At 40.5% G+C, this 19,379-nt stretch overlaps 1 protein-coding gene and 1 non-coding gene across 5 annotated transcripts in view; both read left to right on the top strand.

Moving 5' to 3' along the window:
* The window catches only part of arhgef10 (Rho guanine nucleotide exchange factor (GEF) 10), a 46,302-nt gene that overhangs the window by 11,423 nt on the left and 15,500 nt on the right, over positions 1-19,379 (top strand). Inside the window, exons 3-22 of one of the 4 annotated variants that reach the window (XM_027274904.1) lie at positions 104-472; positions 2,136-2,474; positions 3,492-3,528; positions 3,754-3,842; positions 4,130-4,186; positions 4,675-4,862; positions 5,942-6,058; positions 6,676-6,787; positions 7,048-7,160; positions 7,255-7,332; positions 7,414-7,593; positions 8,665-8,781; positions 9,132-9,224; positions 9,783-9,953; positions 10,666-10,811; positions 11,448-11,632; positions 15,341-15,456; positions 16,669-16,796; positions 17,720-17,820; positions 18,207-18,328. In XM_027274904.1, coding sequence (XP_027130705.1) covers positions 104-472; positions 2,136-2,474; positions 3,492-3,528; positions 3,754-3,842; positions 4,130-4,186; positions 4,675-4,862; positions 5,942-6,058; positions 6,676-6,787; positions 7,048-7,160; positions 7,255-7,332; positions 7,414-7,593; positions 8,665-8,781; positions 9,132-9,224; positions 9,783-9,953; positions 10,666-10,811; positions 11,448-11,632; positions 15,341-15,456; positions 16,669-16,796; positions 17,720-17,820; positions 18,207-18,328 — 2,858 coding nt within the window. Of the gene's footprint in view, positions 1-103; positions 473-2,132; positions 2,475-2,723; positions 2,855-3,491; positions 3,529-3,753; positions 3,843-4,129; positions 4,187-4,674; positions 4,863-5,941; positions 6,059-6,675; positions 6,788-7,047; positions 7,161-7,254; positions 7,333-7,413; positions 7,594-8,664; positions 8,782-9,131; positions 9,225-9,782; positions 9,954-10,665; positions 10,812-11,447; positions 11,633-15,340; positions 15,457-16,668; positions 16,797-17,719; positions 17,821-18,206; positions 18,329-19,379 lie in introns of those variants that run through there. The other 3 variants (XM_027274903.1, XM_019262137.2, XM_027274905.1) reach the window with 3 other exon arrangements.
* trnai-aau (transfer RNA isoleucine (anticodon AAU)) lies at positions 18,388-18,461 on the top strand. The gene has a single exon. It is a non-coding gene; the product is annotated as a tRNA-Ile (tRNA).

The following is a 19,379-nucleotide window of genomic DNA, read 5'->3' as shown; positions in this document are numbered from 1 at the left end:
AGTGTTGTAATATAACCAGATTTCATGGTGTATATTGTCATACTCTTTTACCTGAGATTCTCTGGATCATTAATATAACCCAGGACTCTATCTCTGTTTCAAGTGTTGGCAGACAACGTCACCTTTGGAGATGAAGATGAGGGCGAAGCCTTCGACTTTGACGACAGTGGAGATGACATCCCTGAAGCTGACCGCCTACCCCCCGCACCTCAGAACCAGGACAAGATTATGGCCAGTAACCCAGAGGGCCATCTCTCCTGCCCAGACCCCCCAGCTCTTTCCAACACATCCAACACTCCATCATCAGCAGACACAACAATTGCCACAAGCAGATCCTCCACAGCAGGTGGATCAACAACAGAAGCAGACGTGACATCTGCTGTTGAGGGGACTGATGACAAGGAGGCAGATTTACCACCACCCCCACCCCCTCCTCTTGATGATTATGCAGAGACAGATCCAGGAAGAGCAGGTTTGCAACCTAAAAGGCTTTAATGGATAAAGAGTATTTGACCCCATTTTAGCATTTCTATGGGGAAGAAGCTCCTCTGCAGTAGAGAAGGAAATTAATAGATTTTTTTTTTTTGTCTAACAGCAAAGAAAAATTCTCCACATTCTTCTGCCATTTTTGTTTAAATTATCTGGCTCTAATCCAGCCCCTTCACCTCAGACTAAAGTAAAGCAGTAAAGTGGGTCAGTCTGTCTCTCTCATGACACCTTGTATCTCTGGTTGCCTGGTGCTGGAGGTAGTCTGGCTTTTATCACTGAAAACTGTGACAGCAGCAGCAGGCAGGGTCAGGCTCCTCTCGTTCTCACTCACTCATTGTGTAGTGCTGTAGTGAAGACACATCAACACTGCACTCATTTTTCTCTTATAAAACATGCATGATTTGAACACACACACACACACACACACTATATATTCCTATCATCACGTAAAACCCCACATTCATAACTTATTCCCTGATTCTCACCTCTCAGATTTGCTGCTTTAGGACCACTCACTACTGCAAAGTGTCGTTACTGTGAAGCTCTAAAACTGAAACGGACAGAAGCAGAGAGAATCCTCATTTCTTTGTAAACTGGGATATTTGAAGTGTACCTCCTTTGCTGATCAGTTTGTATTACATGATAGATTCAGATGTCGTAGAGCACAAGTGCTCATTCTCATCAAGACTAATAAAAGAATAAAATAATAACAAATATATTATACATCATTGTTTTATGTTTTTTTTCTGGTAGTTTATGTTTCTTTGAGAATAATGCTAATGCTAATGCTGTAGCTTTAAACCCCATAAAAAAGATACAACTCACCATTGCGCTGAATTAGTGCGAGCCCTGAGCTTGCAACAAGCCAGTCCCGTCTAGGGGTAATGGGAGACAATGACACCCGAACTGTCCAGTCTACTCAGTAGTTTTGTTTTGTTTGTTTTTTTCAAAGAAATTCAAATTCTCATCCTTTCTATGGGTGAAAGTGGTTCTTGTTATGGGAATTTTTAAAGAAAAACCCTTGAATAAGGAAGAGTGGATTCAAAGTATCAAAGTTTAAGTTGAATTTATTATTCTCGTACAAGAAGGAGTGTTTGACAGTGCAACACACAAGAGGGGTTACAGAGAAAAAGGCTGATTGAGGAGCTCTAACAGTTGGTTCTTATACATTAAAAAAAAAGGGCTGTCTCCCCACTGATACAGATAATATCATAACATTCTTTTTTGGTTTTCTACTCAGTAATGAGCATTATGTTTCATATCCAAATGGTACTCCCCTAGCCTGTCTCTCCTGTCCTTGTACTGTTGATTTATAATTATCTCTCCCTGCCAGCCTCAGTAAATCGGAGGCCAACTAAGGGAAGTGCACAAGACATGCAAAAGACAGGATACACACACACTATATGAATTAAAACATCTGAACCCCAGTATAATCCTAATTTTTATAACAGCTCTTGTCCCCTTAGGGACATTATTATAGAGCAGTCACCCAATCTCTGTGGGTGCATGTCTGTAGTTGTCTAGTAAGTATAAATTATGGTTTAATTATGAGTAAACTAATCATATATTTTGTAATAATAATCCAATATCAATGTGCTTTACATAGCATTCTTTCATTATATGACATATCTTCTTTCCCTCAGCAGTCAGGGAAGGCCAGGAGGCATCCATCGATGACCCTCACCCTCCACACCCGGCCGTCCCCTCCCAGGGCAAAGTCAACCCCTACTCTGTGATTGACATCACTCCTTTCCAAATGCAGCAGCTTGAGCAGCAGCACGGACCTTCTTCCTCTGCCTCCTCGCCAATGGAGCCCAAGGAACGTGAGGGGGAAGCCCAGGATACCCACACCAGCCCTGTTGGCATCACTTCGGGATACTCAGTCCCAGTGCCCTGTGGCTATGCGACCCCCTCTGGTGTGCCACTCATCACACCAACTTACACCACGCCTGTCATCATTCGACACCTCTCCATGGATGAGGATGGTAAAGTAGAGCTTGCAGCAGTGGGAAATTATAATAATAAACAGATGTTCACCAGTGTTCATTTTGAAATATCCACAACAACTGTAAATCTTCTGTATATCAGCTCTGAAATGCTTCTTTCTCACTGCACTGAGAAATAGAGGTACAAGGCAATGACATGTAATTGCTGTCTCAGCTGCTTCTGTCCTCTGTCCTTTATTCTTTCTCTTGTTTTTCCTAAAGCCTTGCCACAAGGAAGTAGGGACTAAATTTAGCCCTCCCCAAAGATCTGTGTTGGCTGTGAGGATTTTCCGGTTTCCCTGAAATCTAGCAGTAACTGAGTCCAAGCATGTGGCCGGGCACGCTGAGGAGTCTGATTACACTGCAATTATCTTCTAAAGGTTACACCAGATTGAAATACTCAGATGTTTTAGTGAAAGAGCTTGTAAAGCTGTGGATATGTGTGATGGTGTAGAAAAGTATTTTCTACACTTTCTGTGTTTGTGTTCATTGGAGAGTTGTGTTGGCCATGATTTTTTAAACAAGGACATTTTGCTGCAGTTATCACTTTTGCCATGACATGTTCCTTAGAAAAAAAGAAAAGTTCCCTGGAAAACAAGTTTATCTTATCGTGAATTTTAAAATCAGGTACGTGTGTCACACAGGCACATTTACAAGAAAATATCTTTACTAAATAAGAGGTAATCTAGGAGAAATGGAATCATCAGTGACATCTTGTGGCAGATGAAAAAAATTACATCAGCGCTTCTAAATCTTGGGAGTTTCGTGACATGCAGTGTGCTTATTTTTTAAGCTATTATATTGATAATGGTATATTTTATTCTAACAAAATTTCAAATCATTTGTTATTTTAGAGTTCCATCCATGATCTTACAATAGCATGGCCATGCTCATATTTGCATTTTAGCTTTTGTGCATGGTCATGAGAACTGTTGGACAAGAAAACAGGATTACAGACAAGAATGTGTGTCATGTTGTTGGCTTTCTTTGTGTAATGTCTTCTCTTTTTCCCTTCAGTCTCTGTGGTTGGGACTGGCAGCACCTCTGTTGACAGGTATGTGGCATACTACACAGTCAGAGCATGTCTATACCAGTTGTTTAGTACAATTAATGCTATATCTTAAGAGAGGTATGCAAAGTTTACTCCCCACTTCCAGTTAAGTTATAGTTTCTGATCCCTGCCAATATATTATGTATGACTGCTACCCTCATGCCAGAAGAGTACAGAAAAATATAGACTTATAGCTTGGTTTACTGACAATAAATGTGTTTTCTCAAGTGTTTTCAGTGAAGAGTACCCACCTATTAGAGAAGAAGACGCTTTGGCTAAATGGGCGTCAGATCCTGCCAACACTGCATGGATGGAAAGTAAGGAATAATATCCATGAAAAGAATACTGCTGTTGTTTGAGATCTCTGTACTTGCCTCTGCACATACAACATGCCTTCAGGGTGCTCTTATCTTCTTCTTCTTTTTTTTCCTTTTTGAAACAAATGAATTCCCAGACACTTCCTTCCCTGTTCTTTTAAGGAAGCAGACCCTTGTGTGTGCTTTTCGTTTAGATCCCTCCACATGACATCCTGTTTATAGTGTGAACAACCCTGACTATGTGTTGTGAGAAATCGTGCATTGATTATTGTGAACGTATGCTTCAGATCCAGATGAAGTGATTTACGATGACGTGCCCAGAGAGAACTCTGACTCAAACACAGGTTTGTGGATTTTAATTTTCATTCCTACACTTCATTCAGTATTAGTTCCTGTCTGCTGCTCACTTTCATTTCTTTGTCCTTTCAACTCATTTATTTGAATTATTCATTTAAAATGCTAATGTTTAGTGTTCTGACTTGCATTCCAATACAATAGGTGCTTAATAAATATTACCTTTTGTGAAACTTACAATACAATAGGTGCTTAATAAATATTACCTTTTGTGAAACTTATTATTTGAGTGAAATAGTTTCATTTTTGTTGAAGGTCATAACAAAAAAAAAAAAAGTAAAGTCAGCACTCTTTTGAGTTCTTCTCAGCAAAAAAAATGAACAGCTGACAGTATTTGAGTGCAGCATATTGTTTTCTTATTTATCTGCATATTCCCTACACATTGTTTTGTAGGCTCTGGAATTTCCATTCAGGATGTAGCTAAACTGACGTATTTCTTTACATCGTCTAAGTCTGTGCTGTATGTGTTTTCATACAGATCCAGATGAGATGATCTATGATGACGTAGAGCTTGGTGAGGAGGGTGGCTGCAACAGCTCCCTCGACAACGGCTGGAGCTCTAGCGAGTTCGAAAGCTATGACGAGGCCAGTGACGGGGAAGGTCGTCCTGAGAATGGCCTGCCCCATGCCTTCATGAGAGGAAAGCCACCCCAGAGGAAAACACATGTGTGTATAACAGTCACCCTCCCATTTCAGTCAGTACACTATACATCTGTAGGTGGGCGGAGGACAGCAGTGGATGAAGCAGGAATTCCTTATTCTTGAAATTGTTGATTTTAATAAAGGGCTAATGTTATCTCTTCTACTCCCCACATATCCGCTTTGATATAGATCTTGATACAGTGTGTTTATATAGAATTGTACTTTAAAATATTAAAACAGAGAGAGATCATTATTGAACTTATTCTTAACCTTTGGACAAACTATTTATGGATCAATATTTCAATGTATCGTCCATTTGTGCATATGATGTGGAGTCAACAGTCCATTTGCTTACAAACCTGAGAGAGATCATTCTAGTCAGCTTGCTTCACTCTGTAATGTTTTGGCTTGTGGTTTTGAGAATTCAACTTCACTTTGTTTTTTTTATTGTACCATGGTCTAAAATAATCAGGCAATTCAGGAAAATTGTTGTTATAATAACATTAATAAAATAATAATTATAATTATAATTATAATTTATAATTATAATTATAATTATAATAATACAATTTCATTAATTAAAAAAGAATCAAATGCCAATTCTCCAATTTTCTTAGAAATAGGTGGTTGGAAACTGCTCCCGATAACTGGACAGGTCTTTTATTTCCATTTTATAATGCATGTTCATGTGTTGATTTGATAAATTTACATCAATTAAACTGTTTGACTTTTTTTCAAAATGAAGGAAAACATTAGAAAAAATATTATTGCTGTTGTATATAATTGGTTGGAGAAACTGGGATTGTTATATTATATTTCAGTCAAATCAGATTTCAGTGATACAACCTAGGTATTAATAAAAGTGCATTTTGCCAGAGCCCCTAAAAAAGAAAAAGTCTATGAACCATCAGATCAAAGGAAGGCACTCCTTCTACCCCTCATGCACAGTTTAAATGGTTTAAGCAAAGGGTAATATTTGGACGAGGATAGAGCCAGCAGTCTAGTAACACACATATTTAGATTGAAGTGACCTTGCTGTGGCTCTAAGGTGCAAGTTCATTCCAAAACCATAACCAGTTAACGCCTGCTTTGCTTTTGTTTAGCTCTCTCAAGATCTGACACGCTTGAAAGAACACTATGAGAAAAAGATGAAAGATCTAATGGCAAATACAGTGGGAACGGTAGAGCTGCAACAGCTTAAACAGAAACACGAGCATAAGGTAAACTACCTGAGGCTCACCTCACCTGTCTGTGCTAGACAAAGTAGTCCCGACCTTTTACTCTCAGTCTAGCTAACCACTCTGGGTGTCTGCCACTGACTCGGTACCCTCATCCTGCTCTGATGTGAATGACTTGTGGTGGTGGTACTGGTGATGGGTTTGCATACAGTTAATTTGCTCCCTGTCTGCTGCACTGACCTGTCTCATTACATGTGTATGCATTGGAGGCTGTGAAGGCTATATTCTTGAGTAAATTCTGCAGTAAACTGAGACACCAGCAATTTTATTTCGAAGGAAAGTAGCCATTGATTTAAGATTAAATTAGTTGCGAACCATAGCACATTGTGACTAACGTATTTTACAGTCATTTACAGTCTCTCTTATGTAATAAATGTTTGTAAGCACTAGTTACTTTTAGCTGATGTCCCAGTTACTGTTTCATTCTCTGGTCAGCTTTGCTCTCCTGTATTGTGTGATCATTACTCTACTCTAACACTGCTCCCGTCCTGCTTAGCTCAGTTCAATAGCTTTTTAACCATTGGTTAAGTTAACTAAGCTTTAAATTCTCGATTGTGAAAATTACCTTCTGTTAAATGTGTATGTTTGTCTCACCAAAGATGCAAAAGCTGGTGAAGGCAGCCAGAGAAGGGACCAAAGATGGACTTGAGAAAACCAAAGCTGCAGTAAAGAAGGGACGCTCCTTCATCAAGACCAAGTCATTCTGTAATGGTATGTCATCCTTAACCGACACTTTGCCTTCATGAGCAGCAGTTCCTTTAGCCACACAGGTGTATGGCTAAAGGAACTGCTGCTTATGACTCACCCTACAGTAGTTCTTCTGCTCATGATGAATCAGTGTTAATGTGAAAGTTTCAGCATTTTATGGACAGGGCAGCATTTTTCTGTCCCTTCAGCATGATGGTGGGTTGGTTTCATGGCAGTCTGTTTTAAAAACTGCTTCTCCTTCTTTCTCTTTTTAATCTTTTTAGAGAGGAAGTCAGCCTGTTTTGAGGATGAGGAGTCAGAACTGTTTATTGAGGTGGACTGTTTCAATGTTGAGCCAGTACTGTGCCCAGCACCAGAGGGTCTTTCACAGCAACAGGTACTAAACATTCAACCAGTACCTCAATTTATATAACTTGTTACTGCATGAATTTGCTGTGAAAGACCGTTGGTTTGTTATTTTTCCTCTACAGCTGGTGAGAAGATGTATATTGGGATCTATATTGGAAAGTGAGAAGAATTATCTTGATGCACTGAAGAGGATATTAGAGGTATGCAAGTACGCATGCAGTGATTGCCAAATCCACTTTGAAGTGTTTTGTTATTACAGTTAACGTTGTTGGCTTTATCAGCAATACGAGAAGCCTCTGTCCCAGATTGAGCCGAGGCTGCTGAGCGACAGGAAACTGAAGATGACCTTCTATCGCGTGCGTGAGATCCTACAGTGCCACTTCCTGTTCCAAATTGCCCTGGCGAGCCGTGTGGCAGAGTGGGATAGCCTGGAAATGATCGGGGACGTCTTTGTTGCATCGGTAAGCTGGGGCTGTAGTTTTAAAGCCCTTTTACACAAACTGCAGCAATATATTAAATCTAAATAATCTACATTAGCTGTGATACCCCCTGAATTCGTAGAGCGCAACCGCTCCCTTTCTTACCATCTTACTTCATGTCAAACACAGTTGCTCTCAAGTAGATACTGAAAGCCACACTCTGTCCTCTCCACCCTCCTCTTGTCTCTGGCTGCATGGCAACTCATAGGCAACGATAATCAAAACAAAGGATCATCTCCTAGTGTTGCTCACCGCTTTACTTCCTTGTTTTTGTATAAAAATTGACCCCTGGCATGACATCAGAGGAGCAGTGAGACCCATTTGAAGTCTGCTCACTGCCCTCTTTCACCTCATAATTCTCAGCTCATCACAAAACAACAGGACGCACACACTAAAAGCTAGTTTTAGAAACTAATTATTTGTAGTATTAGTGTGACTATATTTATATAGAATAAAACAAAATTATATAAATGTAGAGTATTTTTTATAAATGTAAAAAACATTTTCAGTCATTTCTTTGTGAATGTAATTATCCAATCCAATCAGCTTTATTTATATAGCACGATTTTTAGCAAACAGGGTTTTCAAAGTGCTGTACAACAAAATAAAACACAATAAATAAACAATCGAAACACAATAAAGTATACAATAGAAAGATAAAAAACAATAAAATCAAATAAATAAAAACCACTACCCACACAAGATGAAATAAATAAAATAAAATAAAATAAAATAAAAATGAATAAATAAGTAAATGAAAATATGCATGTATACACATAAAATCAACACTCTACATGGTGTCAAAAGCCAGTGAGAGGAGGTGGGTTTTAAGAAGGGTTTTAAAATGAGACAGAGAGGAGGCCTGTCTAATGTGCAGCGGCAATTCATTCCATAGTAATTAGTCTGATTTATTTGCTTGTTGTCGTCTTAGCACAATGTGATCCTTCGGAAACACTCACATATTTCACAATTTTACTAGTTCTACAAACACCATGTGGTGCAATATGTTCCTGCAAGTGGTAAATGTGTTAAAACATCTGTGTTTCTCAACAGTTTTCAAAGTCCATGGTCCTGGATGCCTACAGTGAGTATGTGAACAACTTCAGCACTGCAATGGCAGTGGTAAGGAAGACGTGCGCCTCCAAACCTGGCTTCCTGGAATTCCTCAAGGTTTGAGAGAACTGTACAAATGCAGTGTTTAACTTACTATTACAAGTGTTGAACTAACATGAACTACAGTGCAGTGTGTCATGAATATTGTTCTTGTATAGGAATCAATTTCATTTTCTTGGAAAAAAAAGAGCTAACTGTTTTAAGAATTCATTAACTGTTGATACTAAAGTAGTAAAATCATTTCCTTACAAAAAATTCAATCAATAAAATGCTTTAATTTGCCAAATAAACACAACTCTGTTGTGCTAGCATACATTTTGGTCGTACTCTTGTATCATTGGCTTCTCATGTAAAATCTTTACACTGCTTCTTCACTACACTGCAGTAACACATCTTCTCACCTACAGCATCGTCAAGAGACCAGCAGTGACCGGATGACTTTATATGGCTTGATGATGAAACCTATCCAGAGATTCCCACAGTTTATTCTGCTCCTTCAGGTATAATCTAATCTAAATTCTTTACAGTAATCTGCAATACGCAGACAGAAGACAGTGTGGTGCATGCATTCACCAGCAGAGGGAGTACCATACACATAAATCAAGCCACTTTGTTTTTCAAAGCACTTACCTCAAGGGGACATGAGGGAAATACTCTGAGGGGAAATGGTTTCCTCAGATCTCTTTTAATCCTGCCCTGGCATATTTACTTTTCCTGTGTCTCTTGCAAAAAAACCTCAGACAAAATATGGGACACTGAGTTGATTGTTTTTTAAGTATAAATATGTATAACAACAGTTTAATGACTGCAAATGATCATGATACCAGGAATTGTAATCTACATTAATTCTTTTTTAAAACACTGATCAGTTATGAGGATGTTTGCTATATAAGTATAGAAAAATTAATGAGTAGGAGAGAGAATGTTGTGGTGGTGCAGATTTGTACAGAGTTGAACAGGGGCAGGATTTTTTTATTTAATTAATGAAACTGTCAAAAGGCTCCATGAAATTGGTCCTCAGTGTGATTAATCTTGGCTTCTCTGTTCATCCTCATCAGGACATGTTGAAGAACACACCAGTAGGTCATGCAGACCGTCTGCCCCTGCAGATGGCCTTGACTGAACTGGAAACACTGGCAGAGAAGCTCAATGAAAAGAAGAGAGAAGCTGACCAGCGCTGCGAGATCCGTCACATTGCAAAGGCCATGAACGAACGCTACCTCAACAAGGTGCGTGTGTTTTTTAAATCATACGATATGATGCTCAAGCCATTGCTTAGTGGAGTCCAGTTGGGTCCAGTTTGTAATGTGCTTTTTTATTATGTAGTCATTGCTCAGTCAGTGTTCAAATATTCGGCTGATGTTTGATTCCTTTAGCATATGCTGCAGCATTCTCTCTGTCCTAGTGTGGGTGGCCATCAGGCACTTGAGCTTCACATTCTCTCAAGTATTCTCTTGCCTGAATAGCATATTTTTAGCGCATGTGCACAAACACCAGCTTTCACTAAGGTGTAATTATTTGTCTATCTGCAGCCACCCACTGGCATCTGTGTAAAAAAAAAAGTGTTTACTCCCTCCATGGGGCAGAGGAGTCTTCATAGCCATTAACTGTACAGAGTCACTGTTGATAATTATATATTATATGCTGTGACCCAAAGTGGTTTCCCAGTAGAGTGACAAGGGAGGGAGGTGCAAGATGTCACAAGGCAAAGGTTCCTGGCCAGACTGAATTTTGGGAATTACATTGTCCCAGATACTCTTGATACTCGAATTAAAAGAAAAAACATAGCCTCAGCATTGTTTTCTCTTTGTAAGACTCTTGGTATCAGTCTGGGCTACATTCCTTCTCTGAGTTTGGTATTGTTAGCTGAGTCATTTTAATCAGAAACTCCTGTTGTCTGTTTCAATAGTATCGCTCTGACATATCATCCCTGTTCCGTAGCTTCTGAGTAATGGCAGCCGCTACCTGATCCGCTCAGACGACATGGTGGAGACAGTCTACAATGAGCGCGGTGAAATCATCAAAACCAAGGAGCGATGCCTCTTCCTGCTCAATGACGTTCTCATGTGTGCCACGCCCAATATCCGGTAGGAATGACCGCAAACCAGACCTGCTCTTAATCTCTCCTCTAATTTGCACCTTCTCTCATCCTTGGGTGCAATATCCTCTCATCGCTTAACCATTTTACAATTTTAGAAAGTAATTGTTGTGTGTGTATATTTTTGTTGTAATGTGTCTACTGTAAGGGAATGCAAGTAGGATTTTCCCGCCAGTGAAAAAAAAAGATCTTAAAGTGAACTGAAATGAAACTGGAGTGAAGAGAAAGATGGTAAGCACTGTATATAACTGGCGTCCTTGGGGTGACTTTTGACCACGCTGAGTCTCTGGTTTGGACTCATATGTACCCACAGTGGCTTGTTATTTATCCAAGAGTGATGGAGAGCCCCTTTCCTGAGCTTCTATCCTATAATTGGAATATGTTGGTCACCACATACTGCCTCTGGGAAACATGCGCTGACTTGTACCAAAAAATAGCTTTTCTCAATGACTGACATGTACAAACACGGCATCCCTAGGCCTCCTCCACTACTTTTACCTTTTCTTGCATTTCTATTTCCTCCTTACGCACTGGAGTAGATACATTTCTTCTCCATAAACAAGGCGTTAACAGCATAAACCAGAGCCACTCTGTCATAACCTTCGGCTCTTTCTGCTCTCCCCAGATGTCAGGATGGCAGTGGGAGCGGCAGTGGCAATGCCCCACTCGACCAGAAGTTCCTTCTGAAGTGGAGCGTACCATTGAGCTTCGTGGAAGTGCTCGAGTTTGGATCCAGCGAGGACATGGCCGACAACAGCCACTACCCGACACCTCATTCTGGGGAGAAGGTGGTCATCAACGCAAAGCCAAGTATGAACCATAATGTCACATTTAATACTATCCCACTGACCTTTATTTCACTAAAGCCCGATTTGGATCGGTTACTTCCACTATCATTGTGAATGATTGATGAAGATCAACTTTGAGAATCACTGTGTCATGGAGTGCCAAGTAGTTGAGGATTGATCCTGTATAGGCCGTGGGGATTTGGGACTCTGGGACAGGAGCCAGAAACTGCAGTTAACTGCTTGTGCTTGTTAATGACATGGTTATCAAGAGCTTTTATAATAATCAATAGTACTTGCAGTATAGCAAAAAGAGTTCTACCACTTTCATAAACCAACAGCTATTTCTTACATTATAAATACATATAATAAATGGATAGTTGTTTCTTGCTCGACATTTACAGACATTTCTAAAATGGTGTCAGCCTTGCTCAGACTATCCAGCCACTGAGTGTGTATTTTTTTCCTTCTGCAATCCTTTGGTCTGCTGGCTGCCGAGTCCAATGATTTCAGTCTTTCCACTGGGTTCTCCCCTCTGTCACAAACAGCTGCTCAGCCACTTTAAAAGGCCCAGATCAGACAAACAAGAGGCATGCAGAGAGTGTATGTTTTTGTGGTCGCCGCACTGCAGTTTTTATTCTAGGATTTCTTTTTGTGTGTATGCGTTTGTACCGAGGTAATGGTAGTGCACATTGCTGGGCTGGTGAGTGCTTTGATACCATATTATCTCTAGTCTGTCAAAGGTTGCCACTGGTAGCAGGCTAAAATCACTCCCACTGAAATACACACTGCACTCTATAGCTCACTCTCTCTCTCTCTCTCTCACCGGAAATCTCTCCCTCTATCTCTAATATAATAACTGTAATACAGTTACATAATGTTCAGTCTTTTGCAGCCAGGTGTCACAGTGGCATTCATATTTTATAAATCCATCATGTTTTATTTATAAAAGATTACCCTGCAGAATACATTTGAACCCTTGTACACACGGATAACAATAATAACCATAAATGGAATTAAGTGGGACAGCGCTTATGTTATCGTATTGATCTCCCTGCTGTGTAAGGTTGTTATGCAGATGACAACATGTCTTCTACAGAAAATATCAATCACTCCCTTTTTTTTATACCCTTTACCTCCGCTTATGCAACATTTAGTGCACTCTCCATCGCACCTACAGTATCTCCTGACAGGCCACCTGTCTCCTTCTGATATTTCACTGGGTTATGTGAGTCCAACAATTACATGAGTGTATGGATTTGAACAGATGGCACAGACAGACCTGAGCGGCATCTGCTCTGACTGTAGGCGGCAACTGACAGACAGGTTCACAGCCTCATCTTAACCCGATGCGATGATGCAAGTGTGTGTGTGCACTAAATGTATTGTTTTGTTCTTACATGTAACAGTTGATTTAATTAGATGTGATTAGACCACAGTGCTCTCAAAAACATGTCAATGTATAGAAACTGAATTACTGTGTTAGTCGACAGTGACTTGTTGATCTTTGCTCGGTTCCCTCGCTCTGATTTTAGTAATTGCCCAACCCAAGTAACTTCAGCTCTGTGTGTGTGTGTGTGTGTGTGTTTGGGAATGTGTGTGTGCATACAAATGTGTGCATTGTCCAAGAACCTTTAACAAGTGGAATCAATTGTTTCTCAGTCTACTGTGTTCAGCCAAAAGCCGCTCGGTGCCTGCTAGAAGGCAATGAAAAGACTCTCCAGTGTATGATGTCACCTCTTTGCGTGTCACTCTGCTTAGTTCATCTCCTCTCCACACTGCATAGCAATCAGACCACCATGCAGACATTTCAAGCTGCATCGCTGCTTCTTCCAGTCACTATGTAATTTGTAGATACATTGTTTGTTTTTAGGAAGTGTGTAATTGCTGGGATCACTGCCGTGATTCCTGCGATGCTTCCAGGCCTGTTGTTGTTAGAAAACTCGTGGCATTTGGCACTCTCACAAAGAGGCATTCAGGAAGTTGGACCTGGGTTGAAATGGGTTACAAAGTGCCTGTTTGTCTGTGGGAATGATCAATTCAGTGATGGCAGAATCCTATTCTTCCTTGCATCTTATTATTTGTACTGACCCTAACCCTAAAGATAATATACAGCAATAACTCTGGATTTATAGATCTATATAAGGGAATTTAAGCATCCCTTCTATCCATGTTTCTTTATTTAAGGAGGAGGAAGGAGGAAATATCCTGGAGGGCTAGTGCAGCTCTCACACAGATCACATGGCTTGTTATTAACAGACAGTGGAATAAACAATTTTCATCAAATCATGCACAGGATGTTGCAACAACATAGCACACGAATATCACCTATAAACAAACCAAGGATGTAGCAGTTGCACTTGCTCCTAGCATGACACGCAACAAATCAAGCGTGAGAGGTTTATTCAGCATTTCTGCCCTGACCTCAATTCAACCTTCTGTGTATCATCCTTCGCAGAGACAGACGAGCCATGAAAATTGTATATAGCCCCATTAGAGAAGAGAAAATGCTCAACACGCTACAACAGTGTTAACTGTAAATGATTTAAGCACATAGACGTCAATGTATTCAGTCCAGTGACATGAATGAAATACAATAAGAGGTCCATCAAATCATCAATGAAATCTAAAACCCGTAATACGCGGCTGTAGGCCTGCTGTGTTCTGTGTGAAGGGCTGCTCGTGCATGTGTGAGGATGACAAAGAATTTCTCAGTCTGCGTGCAGCCTTCTGTTTACAAACTCAGAGGGAGACATTTTGGAGTAATCCTCCCAGAGGCCACCTACAAATGCGAATTTTGGCGGCGCACAAACGGGTAAAGTTTCCCCCGAATGGCCAGTCAGCGAGACCTTCAGGAGAGAACTGGACTGGGTTGCCATGGAGCTGCAGCGCAAGGCAGACTCTGGGACTATTGTAGAAGAGGACGAGGAGGAGGAGAAAGACAAAAGGAGGAAGAGAAAGTGGAATGGCAGAAGCAAACATAGTCACTTTGGTGCCAAAGACTCTGTTGCAGTTTAACTCTTTGTTCACAGATACACAACAATGTAGAGTGCACTGAAATGTTTTCAGTTAGGTTTTAATTTGAGTCCTGTACTTGAGTTAATTGAGCCATTGAACCATTGGATCACATGAACTTTTCTGTTGACAGCATTGGTCAACCGACAAGCTTTCCCCCCAAGCTATTCATCATTATTATCTTTATGATTTTGTGTTTGAGAGAGAAAGATCAAGAGGGAAAACACTTGCCAGACTTTTGATGAGCTATGATTGTGCTCACACAAAGCAAGCCGTTGATACAGCAGCACAGTAACCGCTCTCATCACAGGCGTGGGATCACAACTGAAAAAACAATGAAATACCTAAGAGGATACATGTATGCAGCACACATAAAGTAGGCACATGGGTAAAGAACATATGTACTGTATATGATATGTGGTGACATGCAAGAACAAGAACACAGTGTTTGACCTCTGAAAGCTAACACGAGTTCGTGTGAACAAGCAGTGAGAATGACTGCTATGTTTGCAGAGATGTCACCGCTCCCTGTGAGAAACTGACTGATTGGCCTTTATTGATCTTTGTCTTTGTCCAACTTGAACTGCTTCTGTCATCACACTGGCCTCGCTCATTGCTTCTGTCTCTTTTTAAACAGCCAGCATAGCTTCACATCCATTGGTCAAGTTATTTGGTGGTCAGAGTTATATAAATCTTGTTTTTGTGTGTTTCTGTTTAGACAAGCTGTACATGGGCCCCGGTCAGTTGTACCAAGATCTGCAGAACCTAATCCATGACCTCAGCCTGGTCAACCAGATCTCCGGCATGATCAGCAGCCTCAAAGGCAACTACCAGGTACTGTATGACTGCCATAGAAACTTAAATCACATGCGCTGAACTCAATACGTTTCTAGTCTGAGTTTGAGTAAAGTGTTTATGACAGTAACATTCCATCATATTTCATCTGGTTAAACGCTGAGGTTATCACAAAGATAAAGAATAATAATACAAATCTTACTTTTTTTAATGGTATTTTGGCCCAATATGGGATCATTCAATGGCTGTACTTTCTATTAATATTCTTGGAAGCTTCACAAAAGCTGACATAGACAAATAATCCTTCAGTGTACCTCAGGAGTCTTAAAATCACATCGCATTTCCCCTCTGAAGTCCATAAGGGCTGGGCTGTTATGTAGCCATATAATGTTTAAGCTGTGGAATGTGCCGGCGTGGGCAATTTGTCTCTTGGAGACTCAGAGTCTCTTAAGTCTTGATTTGCACCATTCAAGCCTGTCGTATCATGTGGCCACACACACATACATACACACACACACACACACAAGCCTGTCTGTGCTGTTGGGGTGAAAGTTTAGTTTGCAGAGCACAGCATGAGTGTGTGAGTCTGTGTTTGTGCTGTGCTGGTAGGTCTGTCAGAGGCAGAGTGGGAGGCAGAGTAACAGAGAAGCTCTCAGAGAGACATGTGTCCCAGAAATGGATAGAGGGGGAGATGGAGAGATGGATGTGAAAGGAAAGAAACAGGACCTAGATGTGTGAGCTCTGTACCCTCGAGCATTTTTCTTCAGTGCTGAATTTCATTTTATTGCTAATAGAAAATGACAGGATGCTAATAATAGACCGTACTGAAATGTTCTTTACCCCTTTTTGGAACATGTACTGGAAGGTCAAGATATCCTCGTCACATCATTAATGACACTTTAAGGCCAGTTTGATCAGGAAATACTACTATAGTGGTATGTTTTGTGGCTGTAGTTTGGCTTGATTATTCAAGAGCATTTGTGAGCAGCAGTAGAAACCACACACAGGCCGATATAATGTCACTCAGTGTAACTGACAGCATAATTAGTATCATTTTTAACTTAAATTATATTAATTAAACTGAATACATGTTGTCTATTGATGGTTAAATGCTCTGAAGCACATTTATTTCTGTCTTTCTCCCATTATTGTGCTCATCTCTGAACCACTCTCTCTCTTCCTCCACTGATTTTATAACTCTCTTCCTCTTTCACTCTTTTCTTTCTATCCCTCCAATATCTACATGTACAGAATGTAAACCCCACAGTGGCCCAGGACTGGGTATCAGGTCTTCAGAGGCTGATACTGAAGAAGGAGGAGGAGATCAGGGCTGCTGACCGGTGTAGGATCCAACTCCAGCTGCCTGGCAAACAAGACAAGTTTGTGTTTTACAAATATATACATATACACACACATCTTTAGCTTTACTTCATATACACTGTGCAAAATCTAACACTTTCCAGTCTCAGTCCTTGCTTCCCACCCGTGTCTTGTTTATCCTTGGTTTGTCTTTGTCCCTTTTTACCCTGCTTCCTCCATCTGTCCTCCTGTATGCCTGTAGCTTAAGGAGCGGGCGTTTGTGATATTTGGATAAACAAGTTTCTCCACCAGCTCTAATCTGAGGCACGAATCTCTGGGGAGGAAATGTACATCAGTGTCCGCAACCAAAGGCTACTCGGTCCTGCAGCTGTTGCTGAGCATAAATGTCACACATTTGCACACACTATTATAGTCTACACGTGGTCCCCCAAGGGTGCACCTTGTTTGGGCTTTTTCACATTCTCTCTCTCTCTCTCACTCATTCACTTCCTCACTCACTCCATCCCTCATCCCTGCTCCACTTAGCTGGTGAGATAATCCATGGTATGTTTGGAAACACAGCTGTGCCTCTCTCATTTCTCCCCTGATCCCTTAATTGCAAAACACACAAAACACAGCACTTCTCACCAGCAGCTAGTGACTGGAGTGAGCCTTTCTGACAGGACTCCCCCACACACACACACACACACACACACACATGCAACAAACACACATGTCTACATGTGCTCCTGGTTGAAGCGATAATTGACATTGACTTCTATTGCATTTCTGTCACAGTCTGTCCAGTCAGCCAGGATTGAATAGTTAGACTGATGCTTGCCTTTGGCTGAGATTCAACCCAGACAGAGTTTTCAGTAAAAATTAATTATGTAACAGATTTTCAAGAAAACCCAGAGGTACTAAAAAAAGTATCATATATTTGTAATATAGATGTTAAAGTATTAAAGGTTGGCATTTTAACTTTTATTCCTCTCCATTGCAGGTCGGGTAAACCCACTTACTTCAGTGCAGTGTTCAATACTCTCAGCCCGGCCATCAAACAGTCATGGATCAGTAACTTACAGATGGCAAAGCTGGCTCTAGGTACAGTACACTGCCTGGCTGTACACCTCCACTGTCTCAGTTTCCCACTTTTTTTTTTTCATTTGATCTGTGTTTGCATGCATTTATAATGAACAATAAGACATTTTACTTATTGACTTACATTTTTAAATTGAGCTATGATTATGCAAATTGGTGCTGTCAAACATTATTTGTAAGTAGTTGTTCAGTTAACTACATTTATGACCAAATATAATGAAATGAAAGCTGTACCAAAATATGTTTTAAAGATGATTATTCTAGTTTCATTATGTGACTTCTGGAGTCTTTTATTCTGAAATCTGATAACTTGTGGTTTAAGAACACAGCATACTGTACATTATTGAATCAAGTGCTATTTGTGTGTGCCTGTGTGTTTTTTACATCAGAGGAGGACAACCTGCAGGGCTGGTTCTTTGCAGAGGATGATGGGAATCAGATAAAGAAACAGAAACACCCTCTCTTGCTCAGACAAATGCCTGTAGTCATGTCTAAACTACAGGAGTTCAAGGTGAGACATTTTCCTGTACTCCTAATGTCTCAACTGGACATGTTGAAGCTGCACTTTCAGGCCGGTTAGCTCAGTTGGTTAGAGCGTGGTGCTAATAACGCCAAGGTCGCGGGTTCGATCCCCGTACGGGCCACAAGTGTTTTAGGAAGATTCTGTGCAAGCATGTGACAATATTACTTCAAATCTAGCATATGAAATTCAAATTATGTGTGTGATTTGTTGCTAATGTGAAAAGGCAATAGAAAACCTTCTTAGACTACATAAATCCCTGGGTGGGGGCGGGGAAAGTAGCTCATACATAGAGCATGGTGCCAAGGTAACCAAGGTCGCAAGTTTGATCTACGTACATGCACAGACACGACCGGTTCAAATGAGGTCAACGCTCTTACATACTGTAGTTGCCGAGGGTCATTCAGCGACAGGAAAACAAATTATTTACTGCACTTTATTACTTAGGTCAGTATTTTGCAATAAAGCGTGTGTGCAAAGTATGCTATGGGTTCAATCCCTGTATAAGGCTGTAGGTTAAGAGATAATGTGCGCATGTTATAATACTGGTACATGACCAGTTTGACTCAGGTTGGAATATTACCTGACATTGTAAAGTGGGACATAACTTATGAGACAATATCAGATGATTTACTGACAAGAAAAATAAGAAACCAAGCAAATCACATGTAAGGATGGGTGTGTGGCTACTATAGACCCTATCTATAGTCAGTGTTTGGTTTGTCTGTTCTGGGCTACTGTAGAAATATGCCAGTTCTACATGGTGTACTCTGTGGAAGAGGACCCACTGCATCTGAGGACCCTAAATCTTACACACTGGACCTTTTACCACTTTTTTAAAGTTGTGTGTGTATTTAGACATCTATTTATTTACTTTTGCTGGATGCTGTCACATGACACTGATTGTCTAACTGTGGCAAAAAAAAATAGCTCACACATATATCTGGGTGGCCAGTTAGCTCAGTTGGTTAGAGCATGGTGCTAATAATAGGTTGCGGGTTTGATAATTTTTTCTCCTCTCAGTACAGTACGAGTACAAGAT

This window comes from Larimichthys crocea, chromosome XXIV (genome assembly GCF_000972845.2).
Source record: "Larimichthys crocea isolate SSNF chromosome XXIV, L_crocea_2.0, whole genome shotgun sequence".
Lineage (NCBI taxonomy): Eukaryota > Metazoa > Chordata > Actinopteri > Sciaenidae > Larimichthys > Larimichthys crocea.
The sequence above is the reverse complement of the archived record's forward strand: the minus strand, read 5'-3'. Positions and strand labels throughout refer to the sequence as shown.